Below are 23927 nucleotides of genomic sequence, written 5' to 3'. Positions count from 1 at the left end.
ACCTGAAATTCAGTTGTAATGGGTATTGCTAAATCTGGCAACCCTGCTTTGTGTGTGGGGATTGAGAGGATGAGGAGAGACAGTCTCAGAAATCCTGAAAATCCTGGATATTTATGTAAACTGTTCCTGGCCTGAAGACATGTTAACCTCATGGTGCCATGTGGAGGGTATAGCTGTGTCAGTCATCATCCTTCCTTTGAGGATGAAGGAAGAATCTGTGAATAGTTCCTTAATGATGTGTTTTTTAACTTCAAAGGTTGAATTTTAAGAAATAGGTTTCAAGAAAAAGACTACATTTGGCATTTTAGTACAGCATACCTTCAAAGGAAATTATGTTTAAGGTATTCTAACAATGAGTAATTCTTTAAGTACTGTTTTATTTTTATGTCTTTTTAGGTTAAAGAAGATAATCAGGAAATAGCCAGCATGGAACGACAGTAAGTACATTTATAATAGTAAGTACATTTATAATAGGACATTTTCCATCCATTTCACATCTTTTAAATTACATTCTAAACCTGCAGTAGGTACATATTGTTACAGTTATTTTTTCCTGTAGTTCATACGGTACTATTGATGCAGCTTTCAATCTTATTTACAGCTTTAAACGTTTATTTTAATGTTTAATTAAGAGCCACAGTGTAGTGTAATTATTATTATTATTATTATTATTGAGAGAGAGAGAGCATGAGTTGAGTATGGGGAAGGGCAGAGGGAAGGAGAGAATCTTAAGCAGACTCCACATCCAGTGCCGAGCCTGATGTGGAGTTTGATCTCAACGACCCTGAAATCGTGACCTGAACTTAAATCAAGAGCTAGAAGCTTAACCAACTGAGCTAACCAGGTGCCCCTATTCTTAAGAAATATCTTGATTAAGATATACATACCATACAATTCATATATTTAAAGTATACAATTCAGAGGTTTTTAATGTATTCAGAAATATGCAGCCATTACCCACTGAGCCACCCAGGCACCCAATAAATAAAATCTTTAAAAAAGAAATACATGGAAACAAATCAAGAGAAAGAAGTATATAACAATACAGGCCTTTCTTAAGAAGCAAGAAAAGTCTCAAATAGACAACCAAACCTTACACCTAAAGGAGCTGAAAAAAGAATAGCAAATAAAGCCTAAAGCCAGCAGGAGAAAAGAAACAATAAAGACTACAGCAGAAATTAATGATATAGAAATAAAAGAAAAACAGTAGAGGGGCACCTGGGTGGCTCAGTGGATTAAGCCTCTGCCTTTGGCTCAGGTCATGATCTCAGAGTCCTGGGATCGAGCCCCGCATTGGGCTCTCTGCTCAGCGGGGAACGCTTCCCCCCTACTCTCTGCCTGCCCCTCTGCCTAAATGTGATCTCTCTCTCTGTCAAATAAATAAATAAAGATCTTAAAAAAAAACAAAAAAGATTTTGTTTATTTCCATGGAGGGAGAGAGAGTGGGCACAAGCAGGGAGAGAGGCAGAGAAAGAAGAAGAAGCAGGCTCCCCGCTAAGCAGGGAGCCCATCACAGGGCTCAATCCAAGGACCCTGAGATCATAACCTAAGCCAAAGGCTGATGCTTAACCAACGTAGCCACCAAGGCATCTCTATTTCCATGTATTTTAAAAATTCTTCTTTTATTTCCTGGTTACTAGGATGCTCTTTAACCTCCATGTGTTTGTTTTCTTTCCAAATTTTCTCTTGTGATTGAGTTCAAGTTTTAAAGCATTGTAGTCTGGAAACATGCATGGTATAATCTCAGTCTTTGGTACCAGTTGAGGCCTGATTTGTGACCCAGTGTGTGATCTGTTCTGGAGAATGTCCGATGAGCTCTCAAGAAGAATGTGTATTCTGTTGCTTTAGGATGAAATGTTCTGAATATATTTATGAAGTCCATCTGGTCCATTGTGTCATTCAAAGCCCTTGTTTCCTTGTTTTCCTTGTTGATCTTCTGCTTAGATGATCTGTCCATTGCAGTGAGTGGGATGTCCCTTACTATTATAGCGGTATTATCAATGTTTTTCTTTAATTTTGTTATTTATTGGTTTATATAATTGTCTGTTCCCAACTTAGGGGCATAGATATTTATAATTGTTAGATCTTGTTGTTGGATAGACCCTTTTATTATGATATAACATCCTTCCTCATCTCTTATTACAGTCTTTGGTTTAAAATCTAGTTTGTCTGTTATAAGAATTGCCACCTTAGCTTTCTTTTGATGTCCCATTAACATGATACATGGTTTTCCACCCCTCACTTTACATTTGGAGGGTTCTTTGGGTCTAAAATGAGTCTCTTGAGACCGCATATCCATGAGTCTTATTTTTTTTTTTTAAATCCAATCTGATACCCTTTGTCTTTTTATTGGAGTTTAGTCCATTTACTTTCAGAGTAATTATTGTAAGATATGAATTAATGCCTTTGTATTAACTGTAGAGTCACTGTTTCTGTATTGTTTTTGTTCCTTTCTGGTCCTTATTCCTTTTTGGCTCTCTCTTTGCTCAGAGGATCCCCTTTAATATTTCTTGCAGAGCTGGTTTAGTGTCCACAAATTCCTTTAGTTTTTGTTTGCCCTGGAAACTCTTTATCTTTCCTTCTATTCTGAATGACAGCCTTGCTGGATAAAGTATTCTTGGCTGCATTTTTCCCATTTAGCACATTGAGTATATCATGCCAGTCCTTTCTGGTCTACCAGGTCTCTGTAAACAGATATGCTTTCATTCTTATGTTTCTACCCTTTTAGGTTAAGGACCTCTTGTCCTGAGCTGCTTTCAGGATTTTCTCTTTCTCTCTCTTTTTTTTTTTTTAAGATTTTATTTATTTACTTGACAGAGATCACAAAGTAGGCAGAGAGGCAGGCAGAGAGTGGGAAGGAAGCAGGTTGCCTGCTGAGCAGAGAGCCTGTTGCGGGGCTCAATCCCAGGACTCGGGGATCATGACCTGAGCTGAAGGCAGAGGCTTTAACCCACTGAGCCACCCAGGTGCCCCTTCTCTTTATCTTTGAAATTTGCAGGTTTCACTATTATATGTCAGGGTGTTCACCTGTTTTTATTGATTTTGAGGGGGTTCTCTGTGCATCCTGGATTTAAAGGCCTGTTTCCTTCCCCAGATTAGGGAAGTACTCACCTGTAATTTGTCCAATAAACTTTCTTGCCCCTCTCTCTGTCTCTTCGTCTTCTGGGACTCTTATTATTCAGACACTAGTTTGCTTTATAGTATCACAGATTTCTTGAAATCTCCTTTGGTGATCCAGTAGTTTTTCTCTTTTTCTCACCTTCCTTATTTTCCATCATTTTGTCTTCTATATGACTGACTCTCTCTTCTGGCTCATTTATCCTAGCTGTTAGAGCCTCCATTTGTTACTGCAGCTCATTAATAGCATTTTTGGTTTTGGCCTGATTAGATTTTATTTCTTCTGTTTCTACAGTGAGGGATTCTCCAGCGTTTTCTGTGCTTCTTTTTTTCAAGCCCAGCTAACATCTTTATAATCGTTATTTTGAATTCTAGTTCCAATATCTGTTCTTTCTTTTGGGGTGAGTTTCTCTGTCTCGTTATGTCCAGAAAAGAATAGAAAAGAATGTGAGAGAAGACAAAAATAACAACAAGAACACCAGAAAAAGAGCAAACAAAACTAACCATAAGAAAGCAGAAACAAAACAAAATAAGAAAAAAAATCAAACAAGAAGTAAAACAGAACAAAACAACAAACTAGATCCTGGGTGTGTTTGTTCTGTTTGTTAAAAGAAACTAGATCCCAAAATAGGAAAGAAAAAAAAATTATGCATATAGAAAAATAAAATACAATGAAAGGACGCAAAAAATAAATAAATATATATGTATATATATATGTATATAAATTTTTAAAAAGAATTAAAAAAAGAAATGAAAAAATAAGAAAATCGCTGGAAAAAATAAAACTGAAAAACTAAAGAATAATAATAAAAAAAAGGAACCACAAATGCTATATACTCTTTTCCCCAAGAGCTGAAGTTTTGCAACTTATCTGTGATTAGTAAACTTTGTGCTAGCCAGTTATTCCTGCTATTCTTCTGGGGTAGGGGCCTGTGAGCTGATTCTCAGGTGTCCTTGCCCTGTTGGAATTGCACCCCCATTGCCAGGGGGTAGGGCTCAGCGTAAGCGGCTCCAGATTGCCTATGTGGCGCTGTTTTGCTCCCTGAAGTCTTGCAGCATCAAAGGAGGGGGATGAAAATGGTGGGGCCCCATTTTCTAGCCCTGGGGCTGAAGTTTGTGCCCCTGACTCTTCAGTGAGCCCCCAAAGGAAAGCAGTCAGTTACTCTTGTCTTTGTCTCCATTTGAATAGTGTGTTCACCCAGTCTGTGACTGAGGTGTTTTTTTTTTTGTTTTTTTTTTTTTAAGATTTTATTTATTTGTTTGACAGAGATTACAAGTAGGCAGAGTGGCAGGCACTGAGAGAGGAGAGAGGAGGAAGCAGGCTCCTTGCTGAGCAGAGAGCCCGATGCGGGGCTTAATCCCAGAACCCTGGGATCATAACCTGAGCTGAAGGCAGAGCTTTAACCCACTGAGCCACCCAGGCACCACTGTGACTGAGTTTTTATCTCAGGCATGCAACCCAGTTTTGAGTCTCTGGACTTTTTGGATTCCTGTGGTATAGATCCACACTGTTTGTCCTGGGATGGGGAGGGGGGATCTTCCTGCATTTCTGGCTTTTGCTGGGTCCCTATCCAGAGAGCAATTGTGTGATTCCGTAGTGATTCTCAGCTTATGGCAACACCGAGCAGAAAGCTGGCACCTAGATTCACTGTTTTCAGTCAGCTTCCCCACTCTGATGCCTAGGAACTCAGGCACCCCTATTCTTTTTGTGAACCCAGGGTTCCTGAGACCTTGCTTTCCCACCTGGAGTTCTGCCCTGCCTTCATCACTAAGCACCTTTAAGCCAGGGACTTTCCCTCCACAGCAGATTTCTATAAGTTCCAATTTTGCACTCCTTTGCTCTAATACTTTGTAGTAGCCTCCTTAAGAAAGCTCCCTCGCCTTGCTCTATCCAATATATCACCCAGGATTCATGTCTCCATATCTCCTACCTCCCCAAAAGTGGTCACTTTTCTATTTGTAGAATTGCAGCATTTCTTTTCTCAGATCTCCAGTTGATTTCATAGGTGTTCAGACTGATTGATAACCATCTAGCTGAATTCTGGGGACCAGATGAACTTAGGGTCCCCTACTCCTCCCTGATTTATTTATTTATTTTAGAGAGAGAGAGAGAGAGAAGGCAAGTGCATGCATGAGTGGGGGAAGATGGAGAGGGAGAGAAAGAATTTCAAGCAGTCTCTGTGCTGAGCAGGGAGTCAATGTGGGGCTCAATCTGGTGACGTTAACTGACTGACCCACCCAGGTGTCCCTCCTTTGCCCAATTTTTAATTAGGTTATCTTTTTATTATTGTGAGAAATCTTTATATGTTCCAGAAACAAGTCTCATATAATGTATTTGTTTCAGGGGTACAGGTCTGTGAATCATCAGTATTATATAACTCACAGCACTCACAATAGCACATACCCTCCCCAGTGTCCATAACCCAGTCAGCCCATCTCTGCCGCTCCAGCAGCCTTCAGTTTCTTTCCTGAGCTTAAGAATTTAAGAGACAAGTCTCTTATCAGATAAATGATTTGCAAAGTTTCTTTTCCATTCTCTGGGTTCTTCTTATTTTCTTAAGTCATTTTCTTGAAGCACAGAAGTTTTAAAATTTGATAATGTCTAGTTTATTTTTTCTTTTGTTGCTTATGGTTTTGGTGACCTATCTAAGAAACCATTCCCTAATCCAAAATCAGGAAGATTTATGCCTGTGATTTATTCTTAGAATTTTGTAGTTTTGCCCTTATGTTTAGAGCTAAGATCCATTTTAAGTAAACTTTTGTATATGGTGTGAGGTAGGAGTTCAGTTTTATTCTTTTCTTTTTGCTTATCCAGTTGTCTCAGCAACATTTGTTGAAATATTCTTTCAGCAAATACTATTTAATATTCTTTCCCTGCTTAATTATTTTGACACTTTGTCAAAAATCAGTTGTATATAGATACAGGGTCTCATTTCTTATTTTGTTGCTGTATATATCTTCCTTTATTTCAGTACAGCACTATGTTAATTACTGTAGCTTTGTAACAAGTACAAATGCTGTTTGTTAAAATTTTAACCTATATAATCTTCAATCAATGGTAAATTTTCTCTTATTTCTAATTTTTGAGACTAATTTGCCATTTTAGTACAGTTTGTACAAACCAACAAAAAAGAAGGTTGTTAAAGATTTTTCACTTTAATACCACAAATTAAGCTCAAAAGAATGTTGGGGAAAGGTTTGCTTTTGAAATCAGGCAACCTAACATGCTCAGAATATACTTATACTCTAAATATGAATCCTAAAGAAAGATCTAGAAAAGATCTTTCTCTCTAAATTTATATATTGTCTTCAGAATAGGGCATATTATATACAGATACTATTTTTGCAACTTAGAAAAGATTTCCTAATGTCATCATTAAATGTTTCTGTTGAATTTCTAAATTATCTGTCATAAATTTATTAAATAATATTTTCAACAGGTTAACAGAAATAAAAGAAAAAATAAATCAGTTCAATGAAGAAATTAGACAACTGGACATGGATTTAGAGGAGCACCAAGGTAATTTTTCTGGAATTTTTATAATGTATAACAACAGATATATAGCAATATTGACTTAGTATTAACTCGGGTCTCAGGGATTATTTCCCTGGGATTTATTATTTAATTCTTAATGAGTTCCCTAACTTTAACTACTAAAATGCTTAACTATACTATAATAGTAAATATTATAATTACTGTTAAATTATTTAAGCAGACTAAAAACTTAAAATAACTTAAAATGGTTATATGGTGACAAGAATTTATTTTGTTTTTGCAAATCAGTTTGTTAAAAAATGAACTAAAACAGTTGAAAGTTATTACAGATTTCTAATTTATACCTCCTTAATATGTCAACTATCAATCAATTGGGATAAGAATTGAGATGGGAGAGAGGATCATGTCATAAATAGAAAGAATTAATTCTTTAGGGGGTCTCAGTAATGAGGTAGCAAGCATTGATAATTCTGTACCTTTTCCAACTTTCCCCAGCTGTGGGATTGAAGAGCCAAAGGGACTCGAACACTTGTGGGAGCCTGGGATCTGAACTAAGTGGAAATGCTTTTGGTGGCTGTTTGGGAGTTACAGTGTATTTGTGGTTGAGGGGGGAAGAGATTGGGTGTTGTAGTTTCCTTACCAGCTTCTTTGTAATAAGGATGAGAAAGGTGGGTTCCTTGTGACACTTTAATCACAGATGAACTGCAAACTGGTATTTATGTGCTCTTGGATTAGCAAGAATTGACTATATATTCTTATGAGTTACATATGATAATTGTAAATAGTATGCATTTTTGTATATATCTATTATGGCTAAAGAAACACTCGTAGCAGGGAAAAGGGGTATTCAATTCCTAAATAAATTTTTTACTTCAGTTTTAAATGTAGTGTATTAGTTTTATTTACATTTTTCTTGATGTATGAATAATATCATTAGCTACTATTGATTAATTACATACCTCTCCTGGGCACTATGTGATCTTTGCAAGAACTTTTTGAAGTCTTATAAGCCCTTTCATATTTGTTGAAGCTCAGAAAAGTTACTCAAATTCCCACAACTGGTAGGATTGTCTTGATTTTAGATACTTTATGGGAAACTTTCTAAACAATTTTCCTCTTCTTCAATTTAAATTTTTAAACAACATTCAATTTGTGTTTCCAGTAAAGTAACTTGGTTTAAGCACAATGATTTATTATTAATTGCAAGTTCTAAGATAAGTAGAATGTTTTCAATTTTAGCTTCTGTTTTCTTTTTTGATTTCTAACCTTCTTTGTCCTTTTTGATTAATGTGGAAAAAAATCTAGAATATAATAGTACATATTAAAAAATATATATATATATCTCAACACATGCCTTTTTTTATTCTTCTGCTATAATGTGAACATCCTGAATTATGGATATAAAAGCACAGGGGGTTTTGTTAGAAGGTTATGTATTAGTTCAGGACTTCATTATTTCTTACCTATTACTATTACTGACCTATTACAGTAGATTTCCAACTGGTTGTCCCACCTCCAATCTTGTCCCCTCTCAGATTCATCTACCACTCTGTTGCTAGAGTAACTTAATGTAAAATTGATTCTGTGTCATTCTCCTGCTTAACAGTGGCTCCCAATGACCTATGAGATAAAGTTTAAGAATCTTTGCATGGCATTATAGTCCCTCTGCAGTCTGACCTGTATGTTGTCCATCTCCTCTCCTACTCCTCATCATCTTTATCCTTACAGTCTAATAATAATCGTCTTGTGGTACTCCACACCTCACCCCCTTTTTGGTAAATCAAACTGTGTCATGCTCAATCCTTTGCTCCTACTATTTATTCCTTTGTCTTGAATGTTCTTTCCCCTGTTATTTACTTTGTAACTTCTCATCTTTTAAAATCTACTTCAGGTATCCTTTAATCCACCATTAACAACCCTAACTTCCCTCCCTGACCTATTCTGGGCTGAGCTAAGTGAGTGAATTACTCCATTATCAGAGCACACTGCGTATATCACTATATTGACTACATGATATTATCATTACCTACTTGGATGTTTGTCTACCTCTGAGGCTATACATCCTCAAAGGATCTGGACTGTGTCTTATTCATTCTGATAACCTCTTTCATCAACACAGAATCTAAGAAAATAAACACTCAATAAATGTTTGTGGAATGAATGAAACAGTGCTATATTTCAGCAGGGAAAGATTTGTAGAATGAACAAAAGATGATAGTTGGGCTCTATCACTTCTTTGTGCCCTCTAGTTCTTAGGATGTACATATGCACTCTTCTCCAGAGATAGCTGGATTGGTTAGCAAAGGTTTTGTTATTTTCTAGAGGTTTTACCTTGGATTAATAATTTCCAGTGAAGTGGTGGGTTCTCACCTACATCTGCGTTCTCAGCATTTCCTCAACACAAGACTATAGATCATCCAATCCTTAAGATATGGAGGATAATCAAGTTATTTTGAGTTTCCAATTCATACTTCTTCCTGCCTCAGACTTTATCCCTTCTGGCCTATTTTACTAATTTTGTAGATGCTATCTTAGCTTCTGCTATTTATGGTACCTTTTTATGATCCACCTAAGACTACTTTTTGCCTTGTAGTGGTTCTGGTTAAGATAACTTATAAACTATAAATGATTTATATGTGTCTCACTTTGTTAGTAGTTGCTTCATCTTTCAGTATTGTGTAATTCATTTTAAATTCAGAGGCATACTTGGATATGGGGCTACATACAGTTTTATTCTCTGCTAGGTATTAATGGTGGCTGTGTAGTCCAGTATCTTTCTTAAGTGCATTATATGTATTCATTTTGGCAAGTCTCTAAAGTTATAATTTGAGAAAAGTTTCATTGAGTAACTATTTCTTAAAGTTAAACTAAGTAAATTCAATGAAGAGTTATTTGACTGTTCCATGAAAATCTTCATTGTGCAGATGCTAAGTTATCCTCATAATACACTTGGACTTTTGACCAATTCTAGATAGGCTTCTTAGATCTAAAATCTTTACTTTGTCTTTAAGTGACTGAAAAGAGTAATAATTTCCTTGCAAAAATTTCAATATAATAAAATAGCATTACTCTTTTCAAACTGCTGAAGGATTTAATTTTATCATCTTAAATATTTACTAGGCTTCACCCAGATAGTGGTTTTGCCTTATTGATGGATGCAGTAATTTTTTTATATGAGTTCTAAAAAGATTAAGATTGAAATACATATACTGTTCTGTAAATAATTATTATTTATGCTAACTAGAAGCAATGAGAAGTAGTTCTCCTTGGCCAGAATATGAGTGTACTAAAATGGCCAGAATATGAGTATAAACTACATCATTGCTAAAGCAGAGCATTATTGGCTGATGCTGTACTATTTTTCAGAAAAGGCAGAACCCATCCAGAGTTCTCTTTTCTCAGCTAAATGTCAGCCATTAAATATTTTCTTAATTGTTGCCTTTTAAATTATGCTTCTTCTTAAAGCCAGCAGAAGGGGGAAACTATAAAGATTAGAGCAGAAATAAATAATACAGAAACAAAAAAAACCAGGAGGCACCTGGGTGGCTCAGTCAATTAAGCATCTGCCTTCAGCTCAGGTCATGATCCCAGGGTCCTGGGATCAAGCCCTACATTGGGCTCACTGCCTAGTGGGGAGTCTTCTTCTCCCTTCCATTCTCCCTCTGTGCTCGCTCTCTCTCAAATAAATAAATAAAAATTTTTTTAAAAGTAGAAACAACAACAACAAAAAAAAAACAGTAGAACAGATCAATGAAACCAGGAGCTGGTTCTTTGAAGGAATTAATCAAATTGAAAACCCCCTAGTCACTCTTACCAAAAAGAAGAGAGAAATAACCCAAATAAATAAAATCACAAATGAGAGAGGAGAAATAACCATCACCACAGAAAGGCAAACAATTGTAAGAGAACATTATGAAAAATTATATGCTAACAATTTGGGTAATCTGGAAGAAATGGGTAAATTCCTAGAAATATATAAGTTACCAAATCTGAAACAGGAAGAAATAGAAAACTTGAGGAGACCCATAACCAGCAAAGAAATTGAAGCAGTAATCAAAAATCTCCCAACAAAAGTCCAGGATCAGATGGATTCCCAGGGGAGTTCTACCTATTCTTCTCAAACTGTTCCAAAAAATAGAAATGGAATGAAAACTTTCAGACTCATTCTGTGAGGCCAGAATTACCCTGATTTCAAAACAAGACAAAGACTCCACTAAAAAAGAACTATAGGCCAATATCTCTGATGAATGTGGGTGCAAAAATTCTCAACAAAATACTAGCAAATCAAATCCAACAGTACATTAAAAGAATCATTCCCCATGATCAAGTGGGATTTATTCCTGGGTTGCAAGGGTGGTTCAATATTTGCAAATCAGTCAACATGATACACCACATTAATAAAAGAAAAGAACCATATGATCCTCTCAATAGATGGAGAAAAAGCATTTGACAAAGTATAGCATCCATTCTTAATAAAAACTCAACAAAGTAGAGATAGAGAGAACATACTTTAACATCCTAAAAGCCATATATGAAAGACAAACAGTTAATTTCACCCTTAATGGGGGAAAACTGAGAGCTTTTCCTCTACAGTCAGGAACAAGACCGGTATGTCCACTCTCACCATTGTTATTTAACATAGTGGTAGAAGTCCTAACCTCAACAATCAGAAAATAAAAGCATCCAAATTGGCAAGGAAGGTGACATGATACTCTATATAGGAAACCCAAAAGGAGGGCCTGTCTAGCTCAGTCAGAAGAACATAGGTTTTTTGATTTGGGGGTTGTGAGTTTGAGCCCCTGTTTACTTAAAAAAATAAGATCTTAAAAAAACAACCAAGAAAATCCCAAAAGACTCCACTAAAAAAATTGCTATACCTGATAGAATGAATTCAGTAAAGTAACAAGATGCGAAATCACCGTACAAAAATCTGTTGCCTTTCTGTGCACCAGTAATGAAGCAGCAGAAAGGATAAACCAAGGCATTGCTCCCATTTATAATTGCACCAAAAACTGTGATACCTAGGAATAAACCTAACCAAAGAGTTAGGAAATCTGTACTCTGAAAACTGTAACACACATAGGAAAGAAATTGAAGATGACACAAAGAATGAAGGAACATTCCATGCTCATGGATTGGAAGAACAAATATTGTTAAAAGGTCTATACTACCCAAAGCAATCTACACTTATAATGCAATCCCTCTCAAAATACCACCTGCATTTTTCACAGAGTTAGAATAAACAATCCTAAAACTTGTATGGAACCAGAAAAGACCCTGAATAGCCAAAGCAGTCTTGAAAAAGAAAAGCAAAGCTGGAGGCATCACAGTTCTGGACTTCAAGTGATACTACAAAGCTGTAGTGATCAAGACAGTATGGTACTGGCAGAAAAACAGATACATCAGTGGGACAAAACAGAGAATCCAGAAGTGGACCCATAACTATATGGTTCAACTAATCTTCAACAAAGCACGTAAGACTATCCAATGGGAAAAAAGACATTCTCTTCGAATGGTGTTGGGAAAACTGGACAGGAATATGCAGAAGAATGAAACTGGACTGCTTTCCTATACCCTACACAAAAATAAATTCAAAATAGATGAAAAGACTTAAATGTGAGATAGGAAACCATCAAAATCCTAGAGGGGAACACAGGCAGTAACCTCTTGGACACTGGCTATAGTAACTTCTTACTAGATATGTCTCCTGAGGCAAGGGAAACAAAAGCAAAAATGAACTATTGGGATTTCACAAGATAAAAAGCTTCTGCACAGTGGAGGAAAGAATCAACAAAACTAAAAGGCAACTTTCAGAATGGGAGAAGATATTTCCAAATGACATATCTGATAAAAGGTTAGTATCCAAAGTTTGTAAAGAACTTAATCAACTCAACAACCCTAAAAATAAGTAATCCAGTTAAGATACGGACAGAAGAAATGAATAGACATTTTTCCAAAGAATATATAAAGCTGGCTAACAAACACATGAAAAGATTCTCAACATCACTCATCATCGGGGAAATACATATCAAAACTAACATGAGATACCACCTCACACCTGTCAGAATGGCTAAAATTAACAACACAGGAAACAACAGATTGGCAAAGATGCAGAGAAAGGGGAACTCTTTTGCACCATTAATAGGAATGCAGAGTGGTGCAGCTACTCTGGAAAATAGTATGGAGGTTCCTCAGAAAGTTAAAAATAGAACTACTCTATGATCCAGCAATTGCACTACTAGGTATTTACCCAAAGGATACCAAAACATTGATTCGAATGGGCACATGAATCCCAATGTTTAGAGCAGCATTATCAAGAGTAGCCAAATTATGGAAAGAGCCCAAAAATGTGTCAAATGGGTGATGGGTATTAAGGAGTTGACTTGTTCAGATGAGCACTGGGTGTTGTATATAAATGATGAATCACCAAATTGTATACCTGAAACTAATATTACAATGTATGCTAACTGAAATTTAAATAAAAACTTGAAAAAATATTGCTCTGAATGAGAAAGAGTAAGTAATGGAAAAAACACTATTGTTGTGGGTAAAGAAAAAAAATAGTAGTCTGTATTATAACACAGGATATCCTTTAAATAAGGATCCTTTTACCTCAAGGTTTATTTGTGACATATAGCTAAGTAATTTGTTTTTGTGATTTTTTACTTAGAATTTTTTTATTCTCACCTACATATTAATACTTGAGACTTTATATAGTCTCATATTGAAGCTTCCTCAAAGGTAGGTATTGTTTCTTGGTCTACTTATATCAGATCTTTTATTTATTCTTCACTATATTACATTAAATAGAAGAATGTTACTGTTTTAAAACATGACAAAACCTTTCATGGAGTAGGAACACAAAATAAGTGATCGGTCTTCTATGCAAAATTCTAAAACCTTTTGAAACTGGCTAGGTTCTCAGCTTTACCCAGTGCTGGCTTAGGTTTAGGCTTTCTCTAGTCTGCTCAATTAGTTGCTACTTGTCCATCTACTTACAGCTTTTGAAATTTTATTTCTTTTATTTTCTTTTTTAATTTTCATTTTTCCTGGGAATTTTACTTTTTTTTCCCAATTTATTTATTTTCAGAAAAACAGTATTCATTATTTTTTCACCACACCCAGTGCTCCATGCAAGCCGTGCCCTCTATAATACCCACCACCTGGTACCCCAACCTCCCACCCTCCCGCCACTTCAAACGGGAATTTTACCTTTAAAAAATTTTTTTTACTAAAGTTTTAATTGAGTTTGGTGAGGATTAGAATTAATTGTGCATATTCAATTTGCCATCTTTTAAGAAATTATCAATTTTATATACCTAACTTACTCAGAATTTCTAGAGTTTTAATCACCTGAATGTGCTTTATTTTATAGGTGGGGTGTGTGTGTGTGTGTGTGTGTGTGTGTGTGTGACTTTGACCATTCTCGTGCTTTCATTAACTGTGCAATTAACCTTACCAGGTAGGAGGTTATTCCTTCCTGTTTTTTAAAAATCTTTTTCCTTGGGGATGCCTGGGTGGCTCAGTCAGTTAGGCATCTGCCTTCAGCTCGGGTCGTGATCTCAGGGTCCTGGGATCGAGTTCCGCATTGGGCTCTCTGCTCAGTGGGGGGCCTGGCTTCCTCCTCTCTCTGCCTGCCCCTCTGCCTACTTGTGCTCTCTCTGTGTCAAATAAATAAATAAAATCTTTAAAAAAAATATTTTTCCTTGACCTAGTTATTTTAAAGACTAGTTAATTTATTTTTTAAAATTTGTGCTTTTGATATAAAAATTTGGTATGTACTTAATTTGAAAATTTCAAGCGAAGAAAAGTGTATAAAGTAAAAAGTCATCTCCTTTCTCCTCATAGTCATCCCAGTGTTTAGAGTCATCCCAGCCTTTCAAATTATTTACAATTCGATGTCTTTACAGACTTTTAGATTTGTTCTGTACATATATAAGCATATGTATTTTAAGATGGAGTAATCTATAATTCCTCTGAGGTTGAATCTTTCATTTAACACCATATTTAATGTACCTTCTTCCATATGAGGATGTATACTTCATTCTAGGAAGTATAGCATAGTGGTCAGTATCAGGGTTTTAAAGCCAGGCCAAGAATGGTGCCTGGCACGTATTTATTACTCCCAACAACTGTTAGCTGCCATCATCATCTTTGTTAGTGTTATGGTTAAATCGTATATTCACTGTATCCACATTGACATTTAAGTGGTTTCTAAATTTTCACTACCAAGAATACTGGTGCAGTAAATAACCTTGTTGCATACATGTTTTTTAACTTGAATATTTCTATAGGTAAATTTCTAGAAATGAAATTATAAATAGAATGTTACTTATGTTTATAATTTTTATTATTTTTGCAAATTTCTTTCAGAAAAAGTTGTGCCATTTTATACATCCAACAGCAGTATGTGAAAGTTCTTCCTCACCAGTTATTTATAAATTTATTAGTTTTTGTCAGTCAAGAGAATACACACTTTTTAAAATTTAAATTCAATTAACATATAATATTATTGGTTTCAGAGGTAGGGATCAGAGAATATACACTTCGACTGTTCACTGTTCCTTAAGGCCTGCATTTGTAGTACTACTATGATCCACAAGGTGGGACTAATTTTCTGAATGTCTACTTACACAGATCAGGCTTAACCAATAAATACAGTTGAGAAAGTAGTCACATTATTTTTTTTTAATCTTTTATTTATTTATCTTTTTAAAAGATTTTTTTAATTTATTTGACAGATCACAAGTAGGCAGAGAAGCAGGCAGAGAGAGAGAGGAAGGGGAGCAGGCTCCCCCCAGAGCAGAGAGCCCGATGTGGGGCTCCATCCCAGGACCCTGAGATCATGACCTGAGCTGAAGACAGACTTTAACCCACTGAGTCAACCAGGCGCCCCCAAATCTTTTATTTTTAAGCACTTGTCTCTCAAGAAGATTTGGGGGCATTATTGCTCACTAAAAATTATTCCTTCATTTTTAGAGTACAGTATCTTTCCAAAGATGGATAAGATTGTAAAACCAAATATGTTGTTATTGGTATAGCATATCAGACATTTAAAAATCTAACTGCTACAATGTGATAAATATGTATCATGATAGAAATATATGTGAAGTGCTATAGAATAATTGTATTACTGTCTTAAACTCTGTATAAAGTCATTGCAATTTACTCTATAATTTATATGCTTCTTTGAAGGGTAATAAAAATATAAAAATTTTTCTTTGGTTTGTCTATAGACTACTTTTTTCGTAGTCAGGGTTCTATGGCCTAGTTTAGAAGCTTTCATTCTCTGCGTATGTCAGGTAATATGGAATTTATAAAGACAGGATAGTTTTATTAAAGAGTACAGGTCTGCAACCAGAATGTCTGGATTCAGATCTGAGCTGTGCTATTTTACTGGCTGATTTTGGAATACTATTTGACTTTTTTATATACCTTAGTTTCTTCATTTTTATTTTCTATTTTTTAGTCAATTCATTTTTATTTATTTTTATTTTTTAAAGATTTATTTATTTATTAGAGAGTGAGAACACACATGGGTGAGTAGGGGAGGGTCAGAGGAAGAGAAAGAATCTCGAGCAGGCTCCATGCTTAGTGCAGAGCCAGACTTGGGGCTCAAACTCACGACCCTGAGATCATGACCTGAGGCAGAATAAGAGCCAACTGCTCAACTGACTGAGCCACTGCGGTGCCACTAGTTTTTTCATTTTTGAAATGGAGATGATAACAGTACCTTCATTCTACTTAGAGTCACTGTGCAGATTAGATGAAAGGGGTTTTGTGTGTGTGAGAGAGACTGAGAATAGCATACCATTATAATAGTGCATATAGTATTAGTTATTAGCTGTTATTATTAATGGTTTTAATTTATAAACTGAAACTTGAATAACTTTCCTGGGGATTTCCCCAAAACATATTTTGAAAAGTATTTTCCCCAGGATATCTAAGTTAATCGATTCAGTTTCCAAGTAATTTATATTCTGATATCTGAGATACCAAATGGCATTTACACATTGCCATTCTATAGGGATTCAATATACATTCAATGAAGAAGAAGGAATCATTGCTTATTGTTCAATTTGAAGATTTGTGCAGCTACATTTTGTATTTTTCATTAGAATGATGGTATTATTTCCAGATCAAGTGCATAAGCACCATCTGTAACAAATTCTGGGGCTCCACTTCAGACCTACTGAGTGTGAAATGCTAGGGATAGGGTTTAGCAATTTGTGTTTCAGCAACCCCTCCTGATGATTCTGATACATGCGAAGTTTATAACTACTGCTTTAGGAAATAATCAAGAAGTTATGTTGTATTCAGTACATTCCAAGGACTATTTATTTTACCATTCAGTTTTATTGACATTACTCTGTTAATAACAAACAAATGGTTTTTTTTAATATATATGATTTTTATTTATTTATTTATTAAAGACATTATTTATTTATTTGGCAGACAGAGATCACAAGTAGGCAGAGAGGCAGGCAGAGAGAGAGAGAGGGGAAAAGAAGCAGGCTCCCTGCTGAGCAGAGAGCCCAATGCTGAGCAGAGAGTCCCAGGGATCGGGCTCCGCATCGGGCTCTCTGCTCAGCGGGGAGTCTGCTTCCTCCTCTCTCTCTGCCTGCTTGTGATCTCTGTCTGTCAAATAAAAAAAAAACAACAAAAAAAAAACTTTAAAAAAAAAAAGATAGCTCTGTAAGGCTAGAATCAAGGAAACATTGGATGGGGGAGAAGTAAGAGTCAGATGAGCTGGCTGTGAGGACAGAGGAGGCTGTGGTGTGCTACTCAGCCCCATGGGAATGCAAGAAGAACATTATCTCCCTTACTCCACTAGCTTTCTATGGCAGAGAGCATCAGAAAACAATGATAATCCTCTGTACAGTATTCCAAGTCTTTTGTAATAGTCCATACCCATTTCTTAATTTGGGGTGCTTTTAGTATAAATGTCTTGAAGGCCAAGGTCTTCTTCATCTCCATAATTCCTTCGTTACCTATTAGAGTGCCTTGCTGATACAGTATTTTCTACATAAGAACCTTCTGAAGTCTTTTCAACTATGCTTATTATAGGACTTCATACATACCTCATTTAGAACACTTAACGTTCCATTGTAGCTTTTGGTTTTGTACATCTAATATTTTGTAAGCCCTTCTAGGATAGAGTTAACTTTTTTTTTTAAAGATTTTATTTATTTATTTGACAGAGATCACAAGTAGGTAGAAAGGCAGGCAGAGATGGAGGGAGAAGCAGGCTCCCCCGCTGAGCAGAGAGCCCGATGTGGGGCACAATCCCAGGACCCTGGGATCATGACCTGAGCCAAAGGCAGAGGCTTTAACCCACTGAGCCACCCAGGGCCCTGAGTTATAACTATCTTGCTCATTTTTATGTCCCCAGCACCTGCTATAGTATCTGGCATGTAGTAGGCATTCAGTAAATTTGGAATAAATAAATAAATAAATGTAGAACTGTAATTACATCAAATGTTAAGAATTTGAGGACAGCCCTAAAATAACCCTTATTTGCCAAAGTGCCCTTTTCTTTCTCCTTTGCTCTCTTTACTCTTACTACTTTGGACTCTTTTGCTTGCCTGCTTTTGTACCTCCAGTGTGACATATTGATCCCCATTATATGATCTTGTCCTCTCCTATGATAGTAGGATGTTATTAGTCTTAGACTTAGTAATAACTCCTTTATTTTACCCTGTCTTAGGACTGTCTGTATCTGTACGTTGCTTCTCATGGGCAGCTCAGGTAGGAATCCTCCAACTGAGAAATCACAAAATAGAGGAGTTAACTAGTTGCCTTATCTCCTTTCTTCTTACCAGCAGTGATTTGGGAAGAGGTTTTATGAAGCTTGGGAATCTACAAAGATATATGGGATCTCTGTCCTGTCTAATCCAGCTGGCCAGCTGTGTAACTGGAGACACTGACCAGATATGTCCTCTACCTCAGTCTGATGACAGTTAAGAACATGGATTTAAGAAGAAAAGAAGGTTTCTGACTTGGATGATTAAGTGTGTGGCCAAAGACTTCCAAACATAATAGGGAATGCAGAGGGGTGCAGACTTTGAGAGGGAAGACTGATGAGTTTAATTATGAATATACTGTTGGATATCCTGAACGATACCCACATGAATGTATCTAGTAAGCAGTTGGATAAAATAGTCAGAAAATTAGGGAAAAGGTCAGTTTGAGAGTTTTTAAACCAAAAGAATGAGTGGAATTTTTTTGGATGTAAGGTAGTATTAGAAGTCAAGTAAAAGCAGAAGCCAGAATTTAAATGTTAAAGAAAGGGAAAGCCACGAAGAGAAGACCTAAAGAATGATCTGAGGGTAAGAAAAACCAAAGAAGTTCCCACCCCAAAGACAGAAAAACATAAGGAAAAAAACTGAAAAGAAAGAAGAATGTATCAATAGTGTCAGATATTGCAGACTGAAGTAAGAACAGGGAATTGCCTCCTTGGATTTGGTAAGTAAGGAGTCATATAATCTTATTGAGAGAAATTGCTTTGGGATTGCAGAATGAGAACCTCACCACAGTGTCTTGACGTCTGATAGCAAGATGAGGAACTTTTAAAAGCATGTATAGAAGATTTTTTTAAGTTTATAAGAAAAAAGATAAGATGATAGGTAAAATTTTCTAAAGCCTATGATGTAGGCTTTGCTCCTAATCCCTTAATGCCTTACCAATCTCTGAAGAGTGGGACTTCTCAGACAACCATGACTTTTTTAGAAACCCAGGATATTAAAAAAGAAGAAGAAAGAAAGCTAGGATATGGCAGGTTCAGTAGAAACTAGCTTTTCTGCTACTTCACATATGTTGTATAACATTTCCATGCATATTACCCTCCTATGGAGGATAATCCAGCTCTAATTCTTTGTTTCCCTCTCAAAAACCATGGCCATAAAGTGAGTAAACAGTGACATAGTTTTAATTTGTCTATAATCTATTTTTTAAAAAACTTAATCATATACAAATTTGTTATTAGTTATAAAGTCCATGTCTCCATGTTATTTGAGGCTCTACCCTATCTACCCTTAATCTTCCTAACTTTACTCTCGCCAGTGTTTGAAAAAATTGCATAGGAGTTTATACAGAACATGGGCTGACCATTGCTTTTTAACCTCTGCCCTGTAACTTTTGGTTCTCCTGTTTTTGTTTTTGTTTTGTTTTTAACCCTTAAAGCTCTTCTAAATGCCATTTTCTTATCAGGAACTGCCTTAGGAATCTGAACTCTATTGTTCTCTCCATCCTTACTGGGCACCATCTTAATAAGTTTCCTTAATTTTTCCCACAATGCTAAAAATTGACTGATTTGGATAAATTACAGATTGGTGCAAGCACAAATTTATTCTGCTTTCTCTACCTGTACCCTGAGAACACAGGGCTGCAGCTATCTCTCTAGTCTAGGGAAGTAGTAGTGTCCTTCCAAAACTCAGTTTTTGTTACACTGAAAATCCTTTTGTTGTAAAATTATCATGATCCACCTCTGTTAATGGCTCCTTTATGCTACTAAAGTGTCCAGTTTCGTTCATTTGTCAGGATCTTGGGTTTTTGCCCTTTTAAACATGTCTTTCACATATATTAAAGGCAATATGTCCAAACCTGTTGTAAGCAATTTGTTCCTAAACTTGCTTCTCTTTTCACTAAATAATACCACCATGTCTTCCATTGCCCAAGACAGAAACCTGTGAGTTACACAAAATCTATTTACTCTGGTTCTTAAATGACTGGATTGAAAATATAATTTCCATCCTGTTTGCCATTGCTCTGCTCCAGGAAACCTTCATCTTTTACCTGCATTACTGTGACAGCCTCCTAACAGATCATATTGCCTCCAATATTACTTGCCTTTTATTCACTCAACCAGAAATATTTTTCAGAAATGCAAATTGATCATTTTATTCCCCTGCTTTAAGTTCTTTGGTAGTTTTACCATTTTCCTTAGATGGAACTGCAAACTTTTATGTGTCTTATAAAGTCTCTTATTATTTGCCTCCTCTTTATGCCACTTGTTCACTTCACATTCTCTGACTCAGCCATACCATTCTTTCACTTCTTTGTGCTATTATATTCATACTCACTTTTGGGTTTCTCTACTTGAATTGCTTTGACTTTGAACCTCTTCTTCTCTGTTTCAACCAGGTAACTCCTGTTCATTTATTTTTTATAATGAAGCTTAAGTATTACTTCGTTAGGGAAAATTTCTGGAAATTCCTTAACTAGATAAATTGTCTTTGCTCTGCTTTTATAGCACCTTTTTTCATATGGTAGCACTTAGGCCATTCTGATTGCTTATTCAGTCTTTATAGACTTTAAGGTCTGTGAGAGAGGTTACTTAGCTATTTTGCCTGCCCTTGTGAGTTATTCAAAGATGGAATGAACATTTAGGGGTGCTTATGTTTCCCATTACCAGTAGTGTTCATGTGCAGGTTGAGTATGTCCAAATTAGGACCAAAATAGAGAACCATTGGGAAGTCTTTAAGTCCTTTCCAGTCAGGAGATTGTTTTTTCTAAATTATCAAATATACATATATAGTTGTTTTAAAAGATTCTATGTTAATTAAAAATTTTTCACTGAATTAAAAATTTTGAATATTCAATAACTACTGGTATATAGAAAACCTAAGAAATATTTTACATTTAGAGCACTGTGTCTGGAGTTTTTGAAATTGATGTTATGTTTTGTATCTCTTGTAGGCGAAATGAATCAGAAGTACAAGGAACTAAAAAAACGAGAGGAAAATATGGACAGTAAGTGACCTTACTGATAGGAAAATATTCTGGTATCTGTTCATGTATACAAAATCAGAGATTTCATTTTGGGAAGATACAATGGCTGACAGTAAGTGCAGAAGTGTGGACATTCAAAGTATTTGCCTTGAAGAATTAATAAGTATCTAGCATAGTTTAGGGATGGGTAGAAAATTTTAACATTAACATTAACATTTGTGTGTGTATGAGTATTTTTGTTCTATGGATGGGTTCTAAAGCTAGTACTTATATTTATTGTTTGTACAGAGACCACTTATTAATTGAGTGTTGAATGTTCTCTTAACTGCTTCACTGTATTCATCCTTAGTATCTTTTGCCCTTTTATTTTTAGCTTTTCATAATACTTCCCTCTCATTATTTATCATCCTTCACCTCAGATCTTGCTACTTGGTTCTGTTACTGACTGTAACTTTAGCAGCCTTGCAGCTGCTCATTTACTTTTTAAAAATCTCAACTTTCTAAGTAGATCTTCACTTAATTGCATTATATCTATTATATAGATAAATTTTTAAAAATTTATTATTATATTATATGTTACCTGGTTTCCTTTGCTAATAATCATTTTGGTAGAATCTGAAGTTTTATTGGTCCAATGTCAATTGTTACCTTCATAGAAGTATGCTATAATGTAGAAATTGCCAACTCTGATTTAACAATATTCTAAGATTTCTTTAAATCTCAGCAAGTACCAAAAATTATCTCAAAGTAATTAGTTGTTTTGTGCTAATAGTAAAGTTATTGTAACTGTAAGTTTTATTTTTTGAAAGAGCCATAGAAATACCTTAAGAATATAAAAAATAAATTACATAGTGATTCTATATTAGACAAGGGAAAGGAAGATTTCTTAGAATATTTATAATGTGAATAAATTATTTAGTCGAGATTAATACAGCATTTTAAGGAAAATACGCATTTTCAGATGAAATAAGTAATTAGCAACTATTTTCCTTATTAAAATTTGTGGCTAGTTATAAGTATGAATAATTATATCAAGGAGAGCCTATGTAAAAATGGATTTTTTTGTGTTCTTCTATATGTCAGCTGTTACCTCTGAGCCTGAATTTATACCTTTTAGTTTATTTGTATTAAGATCATAACTGTTAAGCTTTAGAAGCTTGAGACTATGTAGAAATATTCTTACTGAGTAATTTAATTACCTGTGGTTAATAAAAGATTAAATATAGTTATAATGTAAAATTTGCTTTGAATTTCTAAAAAGTACTGTTAAGACATATAGATCAGAATTTATATAGTGTTAACTATATTTACAGTAGCTTATCATATTTTGAATCTGCAGCTTTTATTGAGACATTTGATGAAACTAAGAATCAGGAGCTGGAAAGGAAGGCACAGATAGAAGCCAACATTGTTGCACTTTTGGAGCACTGTAGTAGAGTGAGTACCATGTGCCTGTCTTAGTGTCCTCATTATTTTTGCTGTGATTACCTTTCCAAATATAGCTCAAAAAATGCAGTGGTGTACTATTACATCTGTTCATTTAATCTGTTTCCTTTACACTTTCTTGCTTATTTTTTTAAGCTATTAATTTGTTTATTTCTAGCAAAATTCGGCTAAGGATGATAGGGGAAAGGATGATATATGTATAATGTCAATTTTTAGTAAGCAAGGGACCAATTCAAAGTAATTATTATGATTTTCTTCTATTGTTAATGTATCTGAACTTGTATAAGTAATGTTTGCACAGAAACTTCAAAATCTAGATGTTATAATGGAAAATGATACATTTTTACATAGTCATTTGTATTATGAATAGAAGTGATTCTTGTAAGAATCTATAAGAGTATAGTTTATCAAGGAGTATCTTGATTCATAAAAAATGTTTATTGAACAGTTACTAATGAGTGGTAGAACAGAAGGAAAAATGCACAATCTCTTAAGTATTCTGTGTCTGAAGACTCCAAGCAGTTCTTAAAATAGTGTATTTGAATTTCTTCTACAGTGAGATCAAATTCAGAATTATTTCTTTTACATTAGCTTTAATTTAGTCTCTCCTGACTTTGAATCTCACTATATTCTTCTAAGCAGACATAAAACATACATGATAAATGATGTATTTCAAAAAAGGATACTGACTCAGAACATCTATTTGGTTAGCAGTGTTTTCCAAGAGTTTTCTTGGGGAAGCAAATCAGTGGAATTCTTTCCCATTTTTATTTCTCTACAAATATAGAATCTAAATCGTATGAAACAGATCTCTTCTATCACCAATCAAGAGCTGAAAATGATGCAGGATGATCTCAATTTTAAATCTACTGAAATGCAGAAATCACAAAGTACAGCTAGGAATTTGACTTCAGGTGAGAAAACATAGATTTTAATATCTTTTTTTTCTGTAACAAATTGAAACTTTAAAAATTTAATGTTATTTTATTTGATATTTTAGAAAGGCTGATAAAGTAATTTATGATTGCTTATTTATAGCCTCAGAATTTTGTGTGACTTTTCACATCAACTTAATAGTATTTCATTGGGATATTCTGATCCATTTTTAACATTTATTGAATGCTTGCTCTATGCCTTT

The 23927-nt window shown here is 35.1% G+C and overlaps 1 protein-coding gene across 1 annotated transcript in view; it reads left to right on the top strand.

Annotated features, from left to right (window-relative positions):
* The window catches only part of IFT74 (intraflagellar transport 74), an 80642-nt gene that overhangs the window by 38478 nt on the left and 18237 nt on the right, over positions 1 to 23927 (top strand). Inside the window, exons 12-16 of the mRNA XM_044265560.1 lie at positions 397 to 437; positions 6558 to 6637; positions 21311 to 21364; positions 22683 to 22780; positions 23577 to 23703. Coding sequence (XP_044121495.1) covers positions 397 to 437; positions 6558 to 6637; positions 21311 to 21364; positions 22683 to 22780; positions 23577 to 23703 — 400 coding nt within the window. The remainder of the gene's footprint in view (positions 1 to 396; positions 438 to 6557; positions 6638 to 21310; positions 21365 to 22682; positions 22781 to 23576; positions 23704 to 23927) is intronic.

Source organism: Neovison vison, chromosome 9 (genome assembly GCF_020171115.1).
Source record: "Neovison vison isolate M4711 chromosome 9, ASM_NN_V1, whole genome shotgun sequence".
In the NCBI taxonomy this organism is placed as follows: Eukaryota; Metazoa; Chordata; class Mammalia; order Carnivora; family Mustelidae; genus Neogale; species Neogale vison.
The sequence above is the reverse complement of the archived record's forward strand: the minus strand, read 5'-3'. Positions and strand labels throughout refer to the sequence as shown.